The sequence below is a fragment of the Cynocephalus volans genome, chromosome 1, assembly GCF_027409185.1.
Source record: "Cynocephalus volans isolate mCynVol1 chromosome 1, mCynVol1.pri, whole genome shotgun sequence".
NCBI classification, from domain to species: domain Eukaryota; kingdom Metazoa; phylum Chordata; class Mammalia; order Dermoptera; family Cynocephalidae; genus Cynocephalus; species Cynocephalus volans.
Genome location: NC_084460.1, coordinates 37,478,345 through 37,501,911, shown reverse-complemented (window position 1 = coordinate 37,501,911; position 23,567 = coordinate 37,478,345). Strand labels below are relative to the sequence as shown.

At 42.6% G+C, this 23,567-nt stretch overlaps 1 protein-coding gene across 1 annotated transcript in view; it reads left to right on the top strand.

Annotated features, from left to right (window-relative positions):
* The window catches only part of PTPRT (protein tyrosine phosphatase receptor type T), a 783,412-nt gene that overhangs the window by 642,685 nt on the left and 117,160 nt on the right, over positions 1-23,567 (top strand). The window contains exon 15 of the mRNA XM_063092330.1: positions 666-695. Within this exon, the coding sequence (XP_062948400.1) occupies positions 666-695 (30 nt within the window). The remainder of the gene's footprint in view (positions 1-665; positions 696-23,567) is intronic.

Below are 23,567 nucleotides of genomic sequence, written 5' to 3'. Positions count from 1 at the left end.
AAGAGCTGCAAGGTTTCTTTTTTTCCTAGCTTAGAAAGTCCCAGAACATAACTCTTACCACATTCTATTGGTCACATGGGGCCAGCCCTGATTCAGTGTGGAAGGCCACTACCGATGGGCCTGCGTAATGGGAAGTGTGGATCACTGGGGAGCCATCCTGGATGGCTGTGTGATTTCCTTGCTTTTGGCATGACTTTACTGATGTGATTTGACCTGGGATAGAGAAGACAGAAGGAGTCGTCGTGGTATTGCTTAGATCACTGCCATGTGGAAGAGTGGTAGTCTAGTTCTGGGAGACCACGAAAAGCTGATCCCAGGCCAAGAAAAAACCACAATCACAAGGAAGCTAGTTGCAGTTGACTGGAAGGAAGAACTTTTAAACAACTGAAACAACCAATTTGAAACTTGGTTTCCTCTGTCTGTAGTAATGAGTTTCCCTATTACAGGAGAGATCTCTCTTATTTCTTCTACCACTTAAAGTATCTGATTCTCAGCAAAGATGATTCATAGAGAAACTTGCATCTCCTTGAGCTTAGGGATGCTAAGATAATATGTGCATTTCTAAGAATCAAGATTTCATATAAATCTAATTCTTGTTTGTTTGTCTTTTCTTTTTTTCCCCCTTTTTGGACATTTCCATCATCTGACTGCCCATCAATATATAGAAGAAATGCTTATTCCTACTCCTATTACTTGTAAGTATCGAGCTGGTGTTGACTTTGCTTCGTGCCCTGTAAGGGAACCTGTAGCATGCATTTCCTGCACCAATCAAACGTCTGTTGGTTCTCATATCCACTTCTGTCTATGTTGTTTGTAGCCCTGAAGTTTTCATTTTGCATAGATATTTTCCATTTGAAAATTCACTGTTATTGTTCAAGTCTGTTATGTTTCTGCCATCTCAGATTTTTTTTTTCTTCTTATTTTGAGAGATGTGAAGGGCTGTCTCTCCTTTGTAAGTATAACTTTCTAGTTAGGAATCCCTAAATTCCAGCAACAGGGGGACCAATCCTCCTGCAGGACTTGCACCCATAAGACAGAATCACAAATCTCAGCAATTTCTGAGGCCATTTGTGTCTACTTGGGGAACTGGTAGCCCTGGGAGCTCAAAGCTTGGAAAGGAATTCATTGGCTGTTTCCCGCATTTCAGAAAGGCTACTGTGAATCATGATTTTTATCTAGAACCAGCTTCACAGGTGACAAAAACATCCAACGTCTTTGTGTGGGACTGGAATTATCTGTTTGGTGTTTAGCATTAATTATCTTATGTTATCAGTGTATTGTGTTGGAAGTTATAGATGGATGCTTGCCTATCAATTTTTTTTGCACTTACTAAAAATAAAGGTGATTTTTTTTTTATTACTAAAACAGACATTTTCAAAACATGAGGGTAAAGGAGAATAACTCTGTAAATAGAGCCTTGGTGATGAAAAGTTAGAAAACCACTGAATTAGTCCCACATTTCTAATTTGCATTTCTCATTTTTGGAACTTGAGGTCCAGGAATTCATCACACATCCAGCTAGCGAAAGAGTGGATTAAAATTCAGAATGCCTAGATACTGGTAAAGTATATTGCACACCACTCCATGTCCTCCCTCGTCCCTGGAAAATACAGCCTTGAGAGAGAGGTCATGCTGAAGATGAAATCAGCAAAATGCTGCCCCAGCCCCTCTGCTCAGTGTTGGGTCCACAGGTCTACAGGTCAAGCAGTGAGTAGATAAGGTTCTAGTACCACCACCCTCCTGTTATAGAAAAGCCAGTGGACCCCTATTACCTATGCTGGAAGTACCAAAGAACTTACTTCATTAGTTCATTCATTCATTGAACAAACATGCATTGAATATGCACATTATATTCCAAGACAGTGTGGAGGGAGAAATGGCTAGGACTTTGAGCCTCACCCACACAGTGCCCAAGCCTATCTGAGAAGCTAGTATAAAATCAAATAATGGAAATGTCAGCTGAGAGGTGCCTATACATACTATGGTATAGGAGCACTTGGTTAAGTGACTAACTTGTTAATGAAGCAGAGCATAGTTAGTATATTTAGGGATGGATTTACCCAATACTGGAGAAATAAAAATTCTGATTAGAGGAAATAGTTTCTGTAAAGGCATAGAGATATAAAACAATCATAGTGCATTATTGCTGTGGTAGAAAGAGAATGAGCTTTTGGAGTCATGCTACTCTGGGTTCAAGTCCCATCTTTATCACTCACCAGTTGTACAGCCTTAAGCAAACTTTCTGAACTCTTCGAGTCTCCTTTCTCTTTACCCTAAAATGAGAGCAAAGTGCCTAACTCATAGAGTTACATCAAAGAGAGAATGCAATAAATTTGTAAAGTGCCTGGCGCAATGTTGGTGACCATGAAATGTTACTTTTCTTTCTTTCCACTTTAAGAAACGATAAGGAATTATGGAAGTAATGGTGGCCCCTGGGAGCTCCTTGGGTCTTGCAGGGGTTCTCATGGCATCGACGTTCCACAACAGATGTGGGCATTGAGTGACCCATCACAACCTGTGTCTGTTAGCCAGTGTCCATAACATCTTTGAATTCCCACTTTATAGCATGCACAGTGCTGGGCATGGTGGGAATCAAAGACAAAGCAGTGTGGAAGTGTAGGAGGCAGATATGCAAATATTTGTAATTCCAGGTGCAGTGATAAACAAGGGCCCTTCAAGTGGTGCAAACATGGAGTTCTACATCACAGGTCCTAGAGTCTGAAACTTATGCCAGCAGTGGGATGCAGAAGCAATGGATGGGGCACAGGGTTTTCATAATAATATTCATAATTTTATATTCACCAACCCCAAAACACCCATGAGTGTCATGTACTGTATGTCACTGTAGAGTAATTCTCTGCAGTATTCTTCCTTCTATAGAGAAGACGTAGGTGGTTTGATTTTCTCTTAAGCACCATCTCCCTTTCCCCAACTCCCACCAAGCACTTCTGAGAGAAGATGAACTATCTCCTAGAATTAAAAGGACTAAATAGATAAGGTATATTTAATCATCTGGACAGGAGGGGAAAAGGAGAAACTACCACTATATGCCAAGTACTTTGTACATACATTAGCTCAATAAATCCTCCTAACAGCCCAGTCTGGTAGGTATCCCTATTTAATCTCCCTATTTAATAGGACAGAAATTGCTCAGAGAAGGTGAGTCATTCTCCCCAAACCACCCAGCAGTAAGTGGGAGGAAGAATTGGTTATCTTGAAAACAGAGGCATCTGGAGGAGGGTAGGGAGAGAGAAATGGTTTGGAGCAAAAAGGATGAGTATGACTGGACATATAGGGCTGAGAATGCCGGTGGGGCTCCCAAGCAAAAATGTCCCATGGGAACTTGGAAATACAGAGGTAGACTGGGGTAGGAGGTGGATATCTGGAGCCTTCCCCTGAGAGGTGGCAGATGAGAGGATGGAGTGTATGAAACCAGGCCTGGAGAAAGAGTACAAGAGCAGGGGGCTAAGAACAGAGGCCCAGGAACTGATCACGGGTAAAGATTCGGAGGAGGAGAGGAACTGACAAAGCAGACAGAGAAGTAGAAGGAAAACCACAGGAACCAGAAGAAGGCAGGATTGGCTTGCAGAAGGAGGATTGGCTTGGCCACAGCAGACACTGCTGAGGACGGAGCTGAAGGGTGTAGACGTGGCTGTCAGAAGTCACTTGTGCAGGCTATGGAGGGGGGGGAGGAAGTCAGCCCACCTGCGGGCCGTGAGGAGGATCACCTTTTTTTAACCACTGTCCTGTAAAACAGAGGAGAAACATGTGATCGGCCATTTGGCACAATCTTGGGAACATGTATAAAGTGGAGGAGACTGTGTGGAAGGAAGAGGCTGAAGATGCTGGAGGTGGGGTGGCTATGGAAGGGAAGGTCTGGAGGCAGGTGTATGGGGACAGGAGCGACCTAGGAGGGAAGGAGAAGCAGGTCTGTGAGACCATAAGATTGAGAGAGAGGCATAGAGATGGAGACGAGGGAACAGAAAGAAAATGATGACCTGCATGATCTCTAGATTCAAAACCCTACTCCAAGTACTCGTATGGACCCTGGATGGGAGCCCTAAACCATCGCTGCTCAGCGTGTGGACCACAGACCAGCAGCCTCAGCATCACCCAGGAGCTTGTTAGAAATGCAGCATCTAGGGCCCCAGCCCAGACCTCCTGAATCAGAATCTTCATTGTAACAAGATCCCCAGGTGATTCATGTGCACGTTAGATTGAGAAGCCCTGACTTAAGCAGAGTCTCAGTTGTCTTATCTATAAAACAGGAAAAATAATATCCTCCTCACAGGGGTTGGGGGCCACCTAGTCCCTCCAAAAGCGTCCACATCTTTCATGAAAGAGAAAGCCTTCAATACACTTTGACTAACCAATCTTTTCAATGAAATCAGTGTTTATTCATTCAAGATATATTTGTGGAGGGCCCAATATGTGCCAGGCAGTGGCTAAGGTTCTGGGGAAAAAGAGTTAGTACAAGTAAAATTTCCCACCCACATGGAGCTTTTTAGTGGGGGAGTAAGAAAATAAACATATATAATAGAAATAAATAGTATGTAATGGAATGGTGAAAGCTAAAGAGAATAAACAAATAAACCAGGGAAAGAGGATATAATGCATGGGTGGGGGAGGAGCAGAGGAATTTTTCCCCCCAAAATTAAGAGGCCCTCCGGTGCTCCCCCTCATTGAGAGGATCTATACTCAAGACCAGGGGTGCACACACAATGTCTGTAAGGAGAAAGATAGTAAATGTTTTTGGCTTTGCAGGCCCGTGTGGTGGTCTGTGTTGCATCTACTCAACTCTGACGTAGTAGCATTAAAACATTCATAGACAATATGCACATGATTGAGTGTGGCTGTGTTCCAATAAAACTTTATTCAAACAAAACCAAGCAGCAAGCCAGATTTTGCCTGCAGGTCATAGTTTATCAATCCTTGCTCTGGACTTTTAGGAGTTGGGAGAGGATGAGGTTCAAAATTCATACTGCTTTATTGAGCTCCTCCTATGGACTGCGTCTTGTGCTTGGTATTACAAACACAAACATGAATGAGGCGCACCTCGTACCAGCCTATAAGGGGGCAAAAGTTGAAAAATTACCAGTTGGTTCCTACCGTGTGCCAGACTAATCTGATGCTTATAACAAACCCTGCAAGATACATGTCATAGTGTTGATTTTATTTTCATGTTCGGACTGAAATTTGAAGACTTGTCTATACCCCACAGCCAGGATGCAAGCAGGGCTAGGATTTGAACTCAGGGTCACATGACCACCACCACCCCTGGCCCCAAGCTGTACCCATCCTTCTCACCAAGCCCTGTTCTTTGGGGGAAGAAGTGACTCCTGCCTGGACCGGGTACTTGGAGAGCCCTTGGCTAGGTTGTGGGAGAGCCAGGAACCCAATTCAAGTCTGTCTGTCCATAGAGCCTCATTTCTGTGCTTGACCATCATTCCTTGCTAGGGACAAGAAGTGGTAGCTATTCTGGGCTGGCAAGGATGACCTCAGGGCAATCCTGTCTCTGCTGTCCTGGGGACTGGCTACAAGGCGTACATGGTCTCCCATGCAGTGCTAGGCACAGTTAACATGCTGAGGGGTCAGAGAAGGCGGCACTGGGCTGCTGTGTCAGAGTTAGTCAAGGGGTTGGAGTGAGCAGTGGCCAAAAGAGTGCTAATAACCAGGATAAATAATGGCTCTGTAAAAGTAGAGTTATGGGTAGAAGGATCGGGGGACCCAGGGACATGGGAGAGTTTAGGATCGGATCCTTCATTGTCTTTCCAGTATGCCCACATGAAAATGAGAGTAACATGGGGTTTGATGTCAGGCCTAGGTGTCACTTCTAGGTCTGCCTCTCCTGTCAGATTGTTTTCACCTTGAATAATCATGGAACCACTCTGAGCCTCAGTTTCTTCATCTGCAGAATGGTGATAACAACAGTGACTTCTCAGCATTTTGGTGAGGGGTAATGAGAGTGTATATATAGAGTGGCTGGCACACAGTAGGTATTTTATAAAAGCAGCTATTATTCTTCACATTCTAAGCTGAGAGAAATACTTCTCTAGAATTCCTTTTTGCATCTCTATGATAAAGCAGCCCCCAACAAATTCAGTTTTCAGCGTTTGCCTTTTAAAACGATATTAAAAGTTGGCATGTGCCCACAGGTTAATTTACCTCAGGGTGTGTGATGGGCACAGTAATTGCTTCGAACAGAGACATTTTAGTGTAATACTTCTTAAAAAGTCACTAAGATGTTTATCAACCATTCTGAGAAAGAACACTGCTTCACTTAGCCTTGGACAAATGCCTTGTGCAGGTGTGATAGAGGTGGAAAACCATGACCTGGGATAATCCCTGTCTGTAGATACTCCACGAGTCTTGAGTTTTTCCCATATCCTTCCTATTTCCTCCCAATTCAGCACATTCAAATCATACATCATTCTTCAAGGTCCAAATCAAGTGCTGCCTCCTACAGGAAGTCTCCCTGATTTTCTCCACCTGTGGGAATGGCCCCTTTCTCTCAACTACAGTTACTTTGTATTCTGGGCAAGAAAAAATGTGCCTTAAGGATGTTCAGTGTTCATTAGGGTGTTCTCTGTGATGCCCCTAACACACACAGTGAGCCCCTAGAAAATTTATGTGGAATGAGTGAAGGAACAAGATGAAATTAAAAGACATATCAGCTAAAGTCAAGGGAGATTCTCTGTGCTTTAAAAGAAAAAAAAAATGGCATCAATATTTGGATAACACCAGACCCTGTTCCTTCCTTGCTTGTGTGGCTTTAAGGCAACTTTTGCTCCTGGTTTTGCATCTGTGTGACCTGGACAAGCCATTTAACTTTTCCTGAGTCTCAGTTTCCTAACATGTAAAATGGGGACAAAAAAAATGCATACCTTACAGAAGCCTTGCAAAGATTCAGAGGGCATAAAGATTGTAAAATTTCTAGCATATAGTAGGGCCTCAACCAAAGTAAGAAACTGCCTCCTTTCCCCAATGCATATGCCCTTTCACATCATCAGCTGTTGCAAATCAGGTGTCATTCCCTCAATATTTTTAAAAAGGCATTTAAAAATGATTATATCAAGAGATACTCAAAAAGCATTTGTGTAATTCATCAGCCACTTTGAATAAAAATGAAGAAAAAAAACAGGAATAGAAAAAAAAACATTTAAAGACGATAAATATCAATTACCAAAAGCTGACAGCAAACATGTTAACAGGTGAACATCTAGGGCACTGCCGTGCAGTCAGGACAACAGTGGTTGCTATCACTGCTGCTGTTCAGCCACAGGGAGGACCTCAATGAGAATTCTGGTTCCTGGGCTCCCCCTCAATCTACTTAATATCTTTGAAAGTGTCGCCTGGGAATCTGCATTTTAACAAGCATCTCAGATTATTATTTTGTATGCTGACTTTGAGAACAAGTCTCGTGACGTCCTCACTTCACTCTCATGTAACTATCTCTTTTGCAGTGTTGTGCCTTTGTTCCTGCAGTGTGTTCTTCCTGGAATGCCTATCCTCCTTCTGTGCCTAGAATATTCTAATATCTTTAAAGAGGAAGCATTATTGTTCTCTTTCTTTGGTGGCCCTCTCCAATTCCCACAGCCCGTATCCACAGTACTGGTCTCAGATCTCTGTTGTTGCATTTATGTTTCATTCATTCACCCATTGACTCATCCAATCATGAACACTCCTTGGGGTATAGGGCCCTTGGTATATTTGCACATTCATCTCCTCCTAGAGAAGGGCTGTGTATTACTCATCTTTCATTTCCCAATGACTAGCCTGGTGCCCAGAACAAATAAGGCACCAGAAGACTGTGTTGAATGAATGAATATACATGGGTAGGTGTACAAATGAATGTAAATGAATATACATGTGGGGTTGATACCCATCCAATTTTGTTTTCTCTCTCATTGAGTTATATTATTCCATTCTTTAGAACTTAGTTAATATTTATATTCATTTATTTTGGTATAATGGTGATGGTGGGGCTTCCAGATAGCCTGTTTTGCAGTTTTATGTTGGTTTTAAGTTTAGAAATGTTGTATTTGTATTTTCATGTCACAATTATAAATGCACAAAATTAATGAGTGCTGTCACAATGAGGTAGCTATAAATGCAGTGGGCTAGATCCTGTGTACAGATAGATTTGGATAGGGATTGCAACTGAATGGATGATTCATTGTTTATTGAATTAGAGTCTAAATACATCAGTCGTGAATACCAAACAGAGCAAATGAAAAAGTCAGAGTCTCTGTCACCTTAATAAGGAAAATACAAATGAATGTTTCTCCTCTAAAGGTGGCAAAAGATGTTTCCACTTTAGTTGTAAGTTTATACCTAAGTTTAAGTTTTAATACCAACCAGGTATCAGTGATGTCTTGTGCTTACAAAGGTCTTTCTGTGATTCTAAATGCTTCTACTCTGTAAATGCATTTGAACTTTATAAAGAAGGTAAACAGAAGTGTGTGGGATTCTCTGCTGAAAGACAGGGGCGCCCTTCTGAAATGTGGTTAGAAAGAAAATTCCTGCAGAGAACACTGTGATGTGCTACTCAGATCCCCCTTAAAGAATGAAGGTCTTACTCCCCCAGTTGCTGGAAGTGCTGCTGGCAGACAGCTCTGGACTAACAGCCTCTTTTGGGACTCGCTCTTTGGAAGTATCTCACCCAAAGTTACCCAATAGCTGTTCAACACACCTATAATAGCTGCAAAAGTCACCCCAGCTTCAGAGCTTCCCATGGGGTTGGCTTAAGCCATCCCCACATTGCCATTCAACTTCTCCTGCCCACTCTCTCCCCTTCCCATCCCTTCCCTTGTTTCTACAGGTAGAGTTTCCTCAGTACACCTCCTGCATGTGAATCTCTCTCTCAGAGTCTGATTGTCAGGAAACCCAACCCCTGACACTCCCATTGGCTTGTGGCTTGTCATCAATTTGACCACTGGAGACAAGCGCTTTGAGTACTTTTCCTGTGCACAGTTTGACAGTGACAATGTATTAAGAATTTCCATAGGAGAGATATTCAAATTTACTGCTTAGTTGTGTATCCCTCCTCTGAACAGGCACTGTTCATTACTTATGAACACTTTACATACCAACTGATTGGGGTCATTACTTTGTTGCCTGTTGATGTGATGATAGACAAACTCTAAAATGTCCTTCCTCAGTCAATCATTCATTCATAGGCATTTGATGCTCACCTGTGCTTGTGCTGGGCACAAGGGCCACAGAGGTCTTCATGCATAGCTCCTCCATGGGGGAGCTGAAGGTATATCATGAAGACAACTAGCCAGGGGAGAACCAGCGAGAGTCAGAAATGCCCAGCACAGGGCCCCTTAGAAATGTGTCTCCAGAACAGGAGTGGATTTACTTCTGAAAGTGCTGCCTTCAGCAAGCATCCCCAAAGTGGGAATGACTCTTGCAGCTAGAGCTGCAGCAAAGATAGAATTTGAGATGCACAAACTGGAAAATGTCTTTTTAAGTGTTTCAGCATAGTGCTTTTAATAGAAGGGAGTGCTTTTGTTAAGCCCTGCAATGTTGATGATGATGATAATGATTACATCTTGTTTGTATATGGAACTTCACCTCTTCCGAAGTGCTTTTCCACTTATTACCTAGTTGTCTGGTTAAGCTTGGAGATACTATTAGATAGATGATAATATTACACAAGATATTATTAGATAGATGACTATGCTGCGCAGGAAAGAGCTTTGGGCATTCCGGCTCCAAAGTTTTGGATAAGTCACTTAAATCCATCTCAACTTCAGTTTCTCAGGAATCATAGTACCTACAATTTAGAACAGTTCTGATGTTTAAATGACATACTGTTTCATTCACAAGCATTTACTGAGCAATTTCTTTGTGCTAAGCACTGAGCTGGGTGTTGCACATTTAGCAAGAAATATCTTTCTCTCAAGGAGCTCACATCTTAAAAGGGACTTGGATATGTTAAGAAACCATGATAAAATCATGTTATACGTGCATGAAAGAAGAACAGTGAAGACATATTAAAGGGGAGGAAGTCACTGATTCTGCTTTGAGGAAAGATACTATAATCTAAAGAGCCCAAAGTTCCTGGTATAAAGTAGATGCAAGATGTTTTCCTTAAAGAAATGACACATTCGCCCACTTTTCTCCTTGGCTTCACTATCTTGATGGCATGCTAGAAAAACAAACTTGAAAAGGAAACAAAAGGAAGAAAGGAATGAAGTAGAGAGGTAAAGAATAGGACAGGGAGAAAGTGAGAATCTTAGTTCCACTACTTAGCAGGTATGAATCCTAAACCTTCTGAGTTTCAGTTTTCTCACTTGTAAAATGGGAACGATAGTGTTCAACTCACTGGATTATCATAAGAAATTAAGTCATATGGTATATGTGCCAGGGGACTTGTCATTCACAACATAGTAGAACTGAGCTAGAACATAGCTGTGGTTGGGTATGTCAGAGGTAAGAGAGAGAGAGAGAGATCAATTGTAATCACCAGCCAAAAGTTAAATGGAAGAATTTGTCAAACAGAACAAAGTAGGGTAATTGTAGAAGGCGGTTTTTAAACTTTACAAATTTTCCCCTCTAAGCAGTTGGATAGGACACCGCTCCTCCTGGCATCTACTGCCGCTGGTGTCAACAAGAGAGATCAGAGGCAATTCATAATTCTGACCAGAACCACAAGAGTAGACAATGTCATTTTTACACAAGAAGACATTATAGATCAGTGAGCAAGAAAGGGGCTGAGCTAGAAAGTGGGAGGGCTGCCATGGCTATTTCCAAATATAGGGGAAAGGGGACAGGCTTGTCCTTTGTGATGTGGCTATCAAAACCTTCCTTTAAAAAGGCAAGGTTTGCAGAATGTGAAAGGGACATCTATATCTATATTCTATATAGTCCTATTAGAAATGTCACCTCCTTCCTGATAACAGGGCTCATAGGAGTTGGTGTATGTTTGGGGAGGGCAGCCAGGTAGGGAGGGAACCACCAAACCACAACTTATAAAGAAAGGTTGGAGAACTGATTTGGCTGGCCTGGGGTAGTGCCTGGACATTTTAAAGTTCCCCAGGTTATTCTAATCTGAAACCATGGCTAAGAATCACCCACATGGGAGAGCTTGAGAATCCAGGGTCATCAGATAAAGGCATTTAGAAAAGCAGCATGAAGTCTTGGTCTGGCCATTTAACCTAAAACCTTAGTTGAAAATTTCGTCCCATAGGGTCCTCAGATAGACATAGCTTTGATTATGATGATGGGACCTGAGTTTGGGGGGCAAGGTCCCTAGAAGACAGGATGCTATTTGAAGGCACCATTTCCTTTTTTGGGGTATGAAGGTAGACAATCCTTATGCTGTTCATACATGAGTAGCTGTCATTTAGTGAATGGCAAAAATGCCCTAGGCACATATGTAAATAGTGTCTAATTTCTTGCAATAATCCCTCCTCATAGATGTTTTGGTGCCACTGTGAGGAGAGAAGACCCCTCATCCATGATCAATCTCCTGAGAAATATTTGTTCAGAAGCATCTCTACATCTCTGAAACTTAAAGGAGACCAATACTTATGCTGATAAAATCTCCTTTTTAACAGAATGTAAAAGAACATTGGCTGAGCTGCTTTCTAGAGCAATTTTTCATTCCAATGGCTTTGACCCACTGTGCAGAACATTCCTAAGAGGCTGGGAATTGGTGGGTATATTACAACCACCCACGCTTTTTAAGTGGAAGAATGAAAAGATTAGTGTGGTCAGAACCATGTTTTTAATGAGAAACTTGATTTTTGTAAAGAGTGAAAAATATGGTTTTATTAAGGTTATAAACCAAATTGCATCTCAAGACGAAAGAAGGCTTGTTTTGTTTTGGAAAATAGCTTAGCAACAATGCACTGTTTTAAAAATGGAGGAAAACTAAGAGAGTCTTCTTTTTTATTTTAATCTTCCTTCTTATGACATTTATGAATTGGGCATCACGCTGGACAAGAAGAAAACTTTTGATGAAAAATCTAAGCTCAGGTCGGGTTGGTATGGGATTTCATACTATTCTTTTTTCTTATCTTTGCTTTATACAGCAAAACTACCATGAAAGAGCGAGATCTCAGGTTTTTCCAGATCTGTGGCTGATTCAGAGTATATGAATTGACTGTACTACCGAGTAGGTGTTTATTCCAGGCATCTAGGAAGAGGGCGATGTACTTAATAAATCATACTTATGTAATCTCATCTCCCGTTCCATAATGGCATGAAACAGTGCTTTCACCTTATCTCTGAATGGCAAGAAAAACAATGCCCAATACCTGAAAGCAGTACCTTAGTAAAAAGAGCATGGGCTATGGGCTGGCCAGTTAGCTCAGTTGGCTAGCGCACAGCCTTGTAACCCCAAGGTCACTGGTTCAGATCCTCAGACTGGCCAGTCACACACAGAAAAAAGAGCATGGACTAGATTTGAGATTGAATCCTGGACTTTGTTACTTTCTAACCTAACTTCTATGAGCCTCTGTTTCCTCCTCTGTAAAATTAAATCAGCAATGTCAAATTTGGAAGGTTGCTGTGGGGATTTACCAAGACAACATAAAGTAGTATTATATATGTACAACACCTGGTTCTATATCTGGTATAATTGATGCTCAGTACATTGTAGTTTTTATTGTTACATTTTATGTTTTATATTATTATGGCTACTCCTGTTTTGCAGTTTACGAAGTACCTTCACATAGGTATCTCACTAAATCTTTGAGTCACTCCAATGAGGAAATATTTTACATTTAAGGAAATGAGCGCTCACTAAATTGACCAGGGGCACAGGCTATCTGAAGAAAGAAACCCATGGAACAAAGAGGTGCGATTACTAGTGCTGTGTTCTTATCAGGATTGGAAGTGGGTGGCAAGGATTCTTAAAGAGGCTTTTTTAAAAAAAAATATGGCAGCAAAACTGAGAACTACAGTCTCTTCCCCAGGGAGAGGCATTTTACAGGTCTGAGTCCAGGTGGAACACATAATGAAGGGCTCCAAAGTTGGTTCTTACCTGAAAGTTTATAACTTTTGCTCCAAATTGCAATAGGAAAAACAAAAAGCAATAAAGCCTGTACAAACAACTTCATTCCTTTAAATATATTCACTGTATTAAATGGGACAAGAATAAAACAGGAGCAAGATCATTCATTGTTTTACAATTGGCATGAAATTTATCATCTGCATTGGAGAAATAGGACAAAATTAAAGAGAGGATAGGGTTAGGGTTGTCTTTATTGCTGTTTTTTAAACCGACTTCCTGAGTCCACTTTTAACTTTATCAAGTAAACTTTTGTCTCTTAACATGTTTTTGTTCATAATGTCTTATAAAAGGGATTGTGCCATGGAGAGAATTTTATTAAAATTCAGATATAGCTGACATGCAGAAATAACTTTGTTCTTAAAAGATAGCTAGATGAGTATGGTATTTAACATGACAATGAAACTTCAGGTTATATTTTCTGGACAGCTGAGGTTTGGAGGTTTTTTCCCCCTTTTCTTTCTTTAAGATAAATGAACAATGGCATTTTAACTTGTTGATACCTGCAAGAAATCCTGCTGAGTTTTGATAGGGCTTGCATTGAATCTGTAGGTCAATGTGGTGAGAATTGACCTCTTAACAATATATAGTCCTCTGGCCTAACACCGTGTATTTCTCTTTAGTTGTGTGGGTCTTCCTTGATTTCTTTCTTTGCCCTTTTGTAGTTTTTGGCATGTAGGTCCCATGCATGTTTTGGTGGATTTATACCTAAATGTTTCTTTTGTGTGTGCTGTTGTAAATAGCACTATTTTATAAAAAAATTTTATTCTAATCATTATTGTTAATATATAGATGTGAAACTGATATTTGTATATTGAAAAAATATATACACGAAAGTAAAAAATATAAAAAAAGGTAAGTCTTAGTTAGGGAAATAATAATCTATCTCACTCAAAAAGAGCTGTTATGCAACAAGATAACTAGGCTTGGACTAGGCTAACCCCGACCAGGTGCCTAGCAAAGTGCCCAGTATGTGCTCAATGGGAGTCTCCCCTCCTGCCTTGTCATGTTCTGTGTCATTCTAAAAGCCAGGCTCTGTTCAATGAGTGGAGGTTACAGGACTTAGAACTGCATGACGGTCAAGATGTCAAGACCTGGCCTCAGGCAGACCTGAGTGTGTACCTTGACCCTGCCACATACTAGCTAGCTGTGTGATATTGGGCTTATCTCTCACACTCTCTGATCTTCATTTTTCTACATTATAAAGTAGAAATAATATAGGAGAAGGTTGTAATTTGGCCAGAGCCCAGTGCCTGGCACCTAACGAGCACTCAATAATCATTAGCCATTCTCATTGTTGCTTTTATTGTTAAGTTACAAGGAGGAAGATGCTAGAGAAGGACCTAAAGAAGAACTTTGTAATAATGTTTATCTAACAATGGAACAGACTGAATGTTAGGTGGTGAGCCTCCCATCACAGGAGAACAGACCACCCCTATCAAGTGTGACACCGGGAAAGTCAGGCTTCCTCGAGAGTTTCTCCCTGTGTTGAGATATGATAACGCCCCTCCCCTGTAGCATTATAAGCAGGACCAGTTCCCCAGGATCCCCAGTCCCCTAAGACACTTGACCTACAGATGCAAAGAGCTTGAAGCAGTAGACAGAAATAGTATCACTGAGAAAACAAATGCAGACCAGACTTATCTTTCCATCAGCTGCAGTTTATGATTGCACATTAAATTCAATTGCTTTCTTTAGGAGGCTGGTGTTGGGACTCGTCATCTCTAACCCAGTGTCATCCATTCTAGCTTCCCCCAGGAGTGCAGACAGACCAGCCGCCTTCTTAGTGTACACTAATTAATTTATCTCATGCTTGTGATTTTACAGCGCTTAAGTGCTGGAGCATTTCTGTTTATTCTTCTCCCTGCAAAGCACCTCACGTTGCATAAAGACCATGAATCTCCATTGCAAACACCGTCTGTCTTGGCTGGAGAACAGCCCGCCGGCTGCCTGTTGTCTTGCTGGCACTGCCTCTTACAGCCAAAGTAACACATCCATTCATTTATCCTTAATGACATTTTGACATTCCAATCAGCTCATCAGATGTTCCTTTTGCAAGACTTCTCGCGCACGGCCAGGCCAGGGTGCCAGGCCACTCTTGATGCATAATGCATGAGACCAGTGCACTGCTCAGTACCCTTTGACAGACACATGCATCTGCTACTCTGAGACTGGATGTTCCTAATAGCACTGGCTCCCCCAGTGAACCGCACCGATGCTTTCAGAGTTGTTTTCTTCTGCACTTCTAGCTTGCTGTGCTGGGGAGAGGTGCCTGGGCTCAGAAACTTACATGCAACTGTGCTATTTGGGGCGTGGGGGGGAAGCAAGGGTCTATCAACCCCTCAGTACACTCAAAGGGCTTAGACAAGCTTTAATCCACTCATTTGGGTGGAAGGAGTATCTATGGCAAACTAACATCTTGAATTTCATCATTACTCTGCTACTACTTAGAAATAAGAATCACAAAGATGCTCTGATAACAATAATGGATATCAAAGAAGAAAGGAAAATTATCCTTAATATCTTTAATCTAACACATCAGCCTTCCACACATAGATATACTTCCTCATGGTTATAATCACAATGTAGATACAGTTTTATTTTCTAGTTTGTTTTATTTTTAACTAAACGTAATCCAGTTAGCATTTTTCCATGTTGTTACATAGTTTTCATTTTCAATGGTACTCCATCATTTTAATAGCCGCATAATATTCCATCCAGGGGATATGCTATAATTTACTGAACCAGTCCCCCACTGTTAGACATTTATGAGGCTGTAACAGATCGTTTGCTATTAAAGAGAAGCAGCAGACCAGGTTGGGGAGAGAGCAGGCACTGGGGGCTGAAGAACTGGGCTCAAATCCCACCTGTTCCTTTTATCTGTTTTATGAGTTTGTGATTAGCCCTTCTGGACCTTGGATTCCTCATCTATAAAGCAAAAGAAATAACCACCACCTTGTAGTGTTGCTGTGAAGATTAGTTTTCCAGGTATCAAGCACATGGTGGTAGCTACTAAATATTAAGCTATTGCATTCATATGTACCTACCAGTGGTAGGGGCACTTCTGCCCCACCACACACCCCCTTCCCAGGGGAAATTTTGACAATGTCTAGAGACATTTTTGATTGTCACATCGGGGAGTGGGGAGACCTACTGGTATCTAGAGGGTAGAGGTCAAAGATGCTACTAAACATCCTGCAATGCACAGGTCAGCTCCCAACACACACACAAAGAACTATCTGGCCCAAAACATCAACAGTGTCAAAGCTGAGAAACCACGGCATATACAAAGCTGTGTGTTTCCAGTGTTATCTACATGATATATGTATATGTCCTTTTTTATTATTTTTTCCTTAGGATAAAGTCCCAGGAAAATGGGAATCCTGAGTTAGAAGACAGATGGTCTTATGCTCATTGGCAGTTTTAGGAGGAGAAGGGTGGAGTGAGAGGATGAAAGTGAGATCTGAGGTTAATGATGGAGAAAAGACAGCAGATAAATGATGTGTGTGCCCTCAAAGGGCAGGGATGACTTTCCATAGTAGTTCTCAAAGTATAGTGCCCAGCATCTTCTAGGAATTTAGAAGTGCAAATTTTCTAGGCTTACTCCATACTCATCAGATCAGAAACTGAGGATGGAGCTGAACAACCCCTGTTTTAACAAACCGTGTAGGTGATTCTGATGTGTGCTCAAATTTCTAAATCATTATCATGCACTGTCTGCAGAAGGAAGCCAGCTTGTAGAATAGCAAGAGTAGGATCTGCTCAAGTACAGTTTGTGCAAAAGTAGATGAAAACTGTCAAGTCTAAGTCTTAGGGAAGCTCATATATGGGACAGAGTGATAATAAAGGAATTGAAAGTGTCACTCACTCACTCATTCATTTATTTATTCACTAAATGTATTTAAAGGTTTTACAGCGTTGTGCCAAGTGCTGAACTAGGCGGTAGAGGAGGTATGAATATGAACAAGTGTGTATTATGTATGTTAATTGCAATGAAGAATGATGACAACAGGAATGCAAATGACAATTTCCAAATAAGGTTACATCCACAGGTACCAGGTGTTAGGACTTCAACGTATCTTTTGTGGAAGGGGGTGGGTAACAAGTGTTTGCTGAGAACCTGCTTATGCCGGAAACCATGTAAGGCCCTGGGGAACTGGTAGTGAGCACGGCCGACATGTTCCTGCCCTTGTGGTTATAGGCTAGCAGGAGCCATGGCCCCATAGGCTGGCCGTTCCACAGGCAGGAGATGTTTCTGGATGGGGATGGGAGGTCTGGGGTGCATGGGAGGTCTGGGGTGCATGGGAGTAAGAGCAGGCAGGTGTGGGCTTATGAGAGGGAGACCACCCTGGGAGTCCTGACTGGATATCTGAGAAGAGGTGTGGGCGTGTGTGTGGAATGGAGAAGGAGGTTTGCTGAGCTGGGGAGGGAAGAGCCATAGGTCTTCAGCAACCCAGAGAGACTGCTTGGAAGAGGTTGCTTGCGAGAAAGCTTGGAAGATTCATGGTTATCCATCTATCCATGTGTAGGCTTTGTGGGGATACAGCAGGCAGACTGAGGAGTGGCATCAAGGGACATCAGAATTGAATGTTCTCGTATAAGGAGCTGCACTCCTGGGAAGGGTCTCCCTGCAGAGGTGATGAGGTCCTTTCACTGCACTTGGGCAATGAGGGGCTGGACATCCACTGGCTGGGGGTGTTGCAAGAGGTGTCCTACCTAGGGTGGGAGAATGACTTGGAGGACCCCAAGGACCTTTCCAGCCTGCAGAATCCAAGATTTTATAACTTGTAATGGCCTGAAACTGGGGGTCAAAGCATGACTGGGAGAGGAGCATCTGCCTGACTGTCTGGTTTGGCTTGTGGTCATTCGGATGGAGCAAGGGGGGCGAGGGCCACAGGGAAAAATGTAGTTACCTCGGTTCCCCGGAGTGCTGTTCTCAGGGAGCAGATCAAACACAAAATTAAAGTAAGAATTAAAGCAAGAAAAACTTAATGCAGATTGCTGGGGTGAGGAAGGGGGAAAAAAGAACTAGCATTTGTTGGATGTCTTTGTATGTCAAAGACCATGCTAGGGGATGATCATTTGTTATTTCTAATTGTCACAGTAACGTTGTGAACCAGGGTATATCAAATCCCATTCTACAGATGAGGAAACTGAGTCTCAGTCTCATAGAGATGGAGACTTGACTGTAATTACACAGCAGGTTAGAACCAAGTCAATTCAGGGTCAAAATCTGTGGTATTTCCACAGCACCAAGAGCAGAGGTGTTCTCTGCCCAACCCAGGGGTTCAGAGCTCAGTGGCCTGAGAGCCTTCAGAAAAGCTTCCACTGCCTGAATCATAGATTCCGTTCTCACTTTGCTTTGCTTTGAAGTATTTATTCCCTTCTCATTGCCTGTTATTTAATAAATACGTATATACAGCTTATTTGGTAGGTAATAGATCCTGTTGTAAGTACTTTAATATTTAAAAGTCAATATCTACCTCAAAGCATTATTAAGAGAATTCACCATAATTATCCCTATTTGACAGATAAGGAAACTGAGTTATAGAGAGGTTGAGTAATTGCCCAAGACTACACAGCTAATAAATGGTGGAGCCAGGATTGGAACCCAGGCAGTCTGACTTCAGAGTCCATCCTGTTCCAACTAGATTCTGCTTTAAGGTACGAGGGACAGTGTGGCCATGTGGCCAGTGGGAGGAGGGTGTTGTGTCTCTTTGGCTCCTTCTGCACTGTTTCCCTGACAGCTCCAGAGGATGGTCCCACTGGGTCTGACTATGCTGGTAGTGGAAAGAATGTGGCTGGTAGGAGAGCCCTACCAGGCCAGAAAGAGAGAGAGGCAGCTGCAGGCAGAAGAAAGAAGACAGGCAGACAAGGAGAGGTACAGACATGGAGAGCAGGACACCAAAGGGATGGAGGTGACAGGCAGTGGCCGAGGTTCTTTGGCCTTTCAAGCTGTGAGGAGACGTGCTGCTGCTGCTGCTGCTGCTGTTGATGATGATGATGATAATGATGATGATGGTTCTAAAATTGCCATTCTGAGGGATGCATGGAGAAGCCCTAAGTTATGATGATGGAGGTAGGAAAAGGACCCACCAGCTATGTCCCAGAATTGCTACCCAACAGAGGCAGTGAGCAGACAGGATCCACATTGCCTGAGGATGTGAGTGGGTGTGAAGGTGAGCCTTCTGGCTGCAGGTGTCTGTGCCCATGAGTACATGTGTAGGTGAGCGTATGTTTGCCTGGGGAGGAAGGGAGCCAGCTGAGAAAGCCTTGGGACAAGGGTAGGTATGTTGTGAGGTTTTGGCTAAGCATAACATACAAGGAATTTTAGAGAGCATTCAGAAGCCTGACTGCCTGGGTATGAATTCAGCTCCACCTCGGAAAACCTGGGTGACTTTCCATGAATTACTTTAACTCTTTCTGAGTCATTCTTTCATCTGTAAAATGGCGATCATAATGATACCGACCTCATAGAGTTATTAGGAGAATTAAAGAGCTTAATACAGTGTGTTGGTAAAAAGCCTTCAATAGTGTCTGGCATGGAATAAGTGCTATGTAAATGTTTATTAATAAATAAATAAATTTATTGCTAAATAAGTGAAATTAATTTAGGATTTATTGTTTTATAGTCATTGTATTGGTTTTCTCAGGCTTTCTATAACAAAGTACCATAAAATGGGTGGCTTAAAACAACCAAAATTTATTCCCTCACAGTTCTGGAGGTTAGAAGCCCAAAATCAAAGTGTGAGTAGAGCTGTGCTTTCTCTGAGACTGAGTAGAGTCCTTTCTCATGTCTTGCCAGCTGCTGGTGGTGGCCGTCAATCCATGGTGCTCCCAGGCTGGCAGCTGCATTACTCCAATCTCTGCTGTGTTGTCTCATGGCGTTCCCCTTTTATGTCTCTGTCTAAATTTCCCTCTTCTCATAAGGACACTAGTCATATTGTAACCAAGGCCACCCTAACAACCTCATCTTAATTTGATTACATCTGCCAAGACCCTATTTAAAAATAAGGTTACATTAACAGGTACCAGAGGTTAGGGCTTCAACAGGTCTTTGGTGGAGGAGAGGTAGGTAACATGATTCAACTCATAACAGTCATTTAAAAAGCATCAGTTCTTGCCGTGTTTCTTAGATGTCAACTCCCCTCTGTAGTGCAATCAATACCCAGAGAGGGGAAATAGAGTATCTGTGGCAACTCGGTGAGATTTCTGGAGATCTGGACCTGGCATTCAGGTCTCCTGATCCTTGGTCTTCCATTCTCACTGATGAAACATGAGAGATTCTTTACTAATTCAGACAAGCCAAAGAGTAGGTCCATCTACCTCAATGGTTCTCAAACTTTGGCATGCATTAGAACTGTGTGGAGGGCTTATTAATCACCTGAAGTTTCTGATTCAATAGGCTGGGGGTGGGGCCAGTGAAACTGTGACACTAATATGTTTCCAGGTGAAGCAGATGCTGGTCCAGGGACTACACTTGGCAAACCTCTGTTCCACATCGGCGGTGCGCAAGCTTGGTGGAACATTATAATCACCTGAAGAGTTCCTAAAACACATATGCCCAGGATGCACCCAGACCAATTAAATTAGAATCTCATCAATAATTTTTAAAGCTCCTCAAATGATTTATGCAGCCATGGTTGAGAATCACAGCTCTAGAACACACCAACAAATGTTTTTAAAGAAAAGCCATTCTTTGGAATTTAAAGGATTCATATTTAATAGATAATGAATTCATTTAAGTTAACATGGCTATTTCCTGTATTTAAAAGATGGTCATACCAGGATCATTTATTGAGTGCTTACTGTGTACATACCTTGAGCACAGTGCTTTGCTAGGAACATACAATTTAATTCTCAGAACCGTTTTACAGGGAAGTACAACTGTAACCTGTGTTCTCCAGACAAGAGGAAGCTGAAACACAGAGGGATGAGTAACTTGCAAGAGCTCAGACAGCTAGTCTGACATGGAGCCAGGTTTGGATGCCAGGATGTCTGGCACCAAAGCCAGTATGTTAACTTCTGTGCCATCCTGCCTCCTGATGTAAAGGGAAGTGGAGTATTCTCCTTTAAAGACTGCACACGTCCTTATCCTCGTTTGCATTATTGACTCTGATGTGATGTAGCCCAGCCTCTGCTTTAATTACAGTAATTGAGTTAGTGGGCTTTGGGTTAATGGGGTTTTGCTGCATTTGTAAGAGACTTGAATCATGTGTATCATGGACTGAATTTGCATTTCTAATCTCATTGCCTAGAACAGAGGTGGAGGCATGTTGGAACATGTAACCTGAGCTGGCAGGCAGAAAGCGGCATGGGATTCCTGTGCTTCCACCCACGTGCTGTGTGCCTTGGCTAAGAGCCCCCCCTGTTCAGGCCTCAGTTTCTTCTTCTATAAAATGAGAGGATAGTGTGGTTCCCTTCCAGCCATAATCTGTAACTTTAGTTAGAGATCGAGTCATGTCAGCACAGAACATCCTGGCTTCAAAGAGTACAATGCCAGCTTCTGCATTTTTTTTTAAACATGACTGGTAAGGGGATCTTAACCCTTGACTTGGTGTTGTCAGCACCACGCGCTCCCCAGTGAGCCAACCAGACATCCCTATATAGGGATCCGATTCCGTGGCCTTGGTTTTATCAGCACCACACTCTACCAAGTGAGCCATGGGCCGGCCCACAGTGCCAGCTTTTAATAGGAGCAGGGCCTCACTGTGTGTGGTTTTTGTCTACCTCCTATGGTTGAGGTATCTCTCTGGCTCCAGGGTTCCAATCCTTGTGGTTTCCCAGGAACGTCTGTCCAGAAATACAATGGAGGATGGGCCGGGGAAAGAGCCCCGGGAAGGGGAAGAGTGCCTGATCCACGTCTCCCCAGGAAAGGATCATGGCTCTTCTCAGCCAGGCAAAGTCTCTGGGTAGACCTCCCAAGACTCCTCCCAGTTGGTTGGGTCTTCCTGTTCCCAGCCCAGAGCAGATCTAAGAGTTTTGCAGAATCTAGAGGCTGGAATCCTCTACAGACTCTTTGCCCGGGGGTTTCCCAGTCTCCCCTTGAACTCTTCCAAGGATGGGGAGCTCAATATTTTCAAAAACCTACACAGGGCAGGACTCATGTTTGGCTTCTCACATCACAGTCTTCTACTGTCTAACAGCCACTGGTACAAAGTAGGTGCTCATTTGTCCAACAAATTAATGAGCAAAGAGGGGGAAACTACTCACTTTGGGGAAGAAGCAAAGATATTTAAGAGCAGGGGACATTTGAATTGGGCCTTAAAAGATGGTTACCAAAGAAGAAAAGGTTACCAAAGAAAAGAAGGTTACCAAAGGAGAAAAATTGGGAAGGGCAATTCAGGCATTAGGCACTTCCACAAGGGACCTAAGCCATTCTACATTGCTAGAAGTTTCTTCCTTGTGTCAAGCAAACCTGGTCCTAATTCCACCCCCCGAGGCCACACAGACCCAGCTGTCAGAGTGTAAAGAGAACATTCCTTACTATTCCTTCTCCATGAGAAATATCCCTGGATGCTTCAAACACTCCTCCTCTCGTAGAGTGATTTCAGCACCCTTCACAGCTGTTCGTTCCTCTCTCCTGAGCCATTCTACCTGCCACTATCCCTTGTAAAGAGCGGTGCTCAGAATAAATCACAGGACTCAGGGACCATCATGGGCACACCCCCTGCTGCCTTTCCCTCGCTCAGCTAACAAGCAAATGTCGGAGAGACTTCAGAGCGATGTGTTAGAGGAAAGAATGCCAAGATCTCTGGCCACGTCAACTCATCTCCACCTGTCAGAAGCAGTAAACTTTGGACTGCTATGTCTTAAAACACTCTTCAGCTCTGGAAATGTCCGTGCCAAGGGATAAACAAGTTTAGCATGCTCTCTTTTACCAGCATTTGGTACCCCCTGCTGGCGAGATTCTGTGACCCAATTGGCAAGAATCTCATAACAACTAGAGAAAAAAATCCAAGTTCAGAAAGTCTTAAATACTGGAGTCTCGATAGCTCTGAGGATTCCATCAGTCATATGACATCCCGTGAGTCATGTGACTTTCAAGGGCTTTTTTTTTTTTTTTTAAACATTCTATAGCTATGGATCGTCTGTGGACTCTAGGGGGAAAAATATCTCTGACTTCTGTGAACATTCCAATAATTCTGTAAACATTCTAAGAGGGGAATGCTAAGTTATTAACCAAAAAATATTCCTAGGTAAAATATTCCAGGTCACAGACTAATTTTATGCAGGTTTTTCCTTCTCTTTCCTTGCGTGTATCTATTTTTAAAGTAGTTGCAATTTGTGTTCAGAGTAAGATGACCATCTTTTTTCTGCACTCCAAATCATAGACTTTCAAATACGAATGTGTGCAAACAATTTATTGAGCACTGGCTGTGTGCCAGACACTCAGCAAGAAATTGGAGTAGGTGTGAGGAGTCAAAGCCCTTCTCCCAAGAGTTTCTTGCCCTACTGCGTGAGAGAGTCGAATCACTGCAATTTGACTAGACAAGTGCTTCGCTGACAAGGCACCAAAGCTTTCCCTGATCTCCTGCCGGTG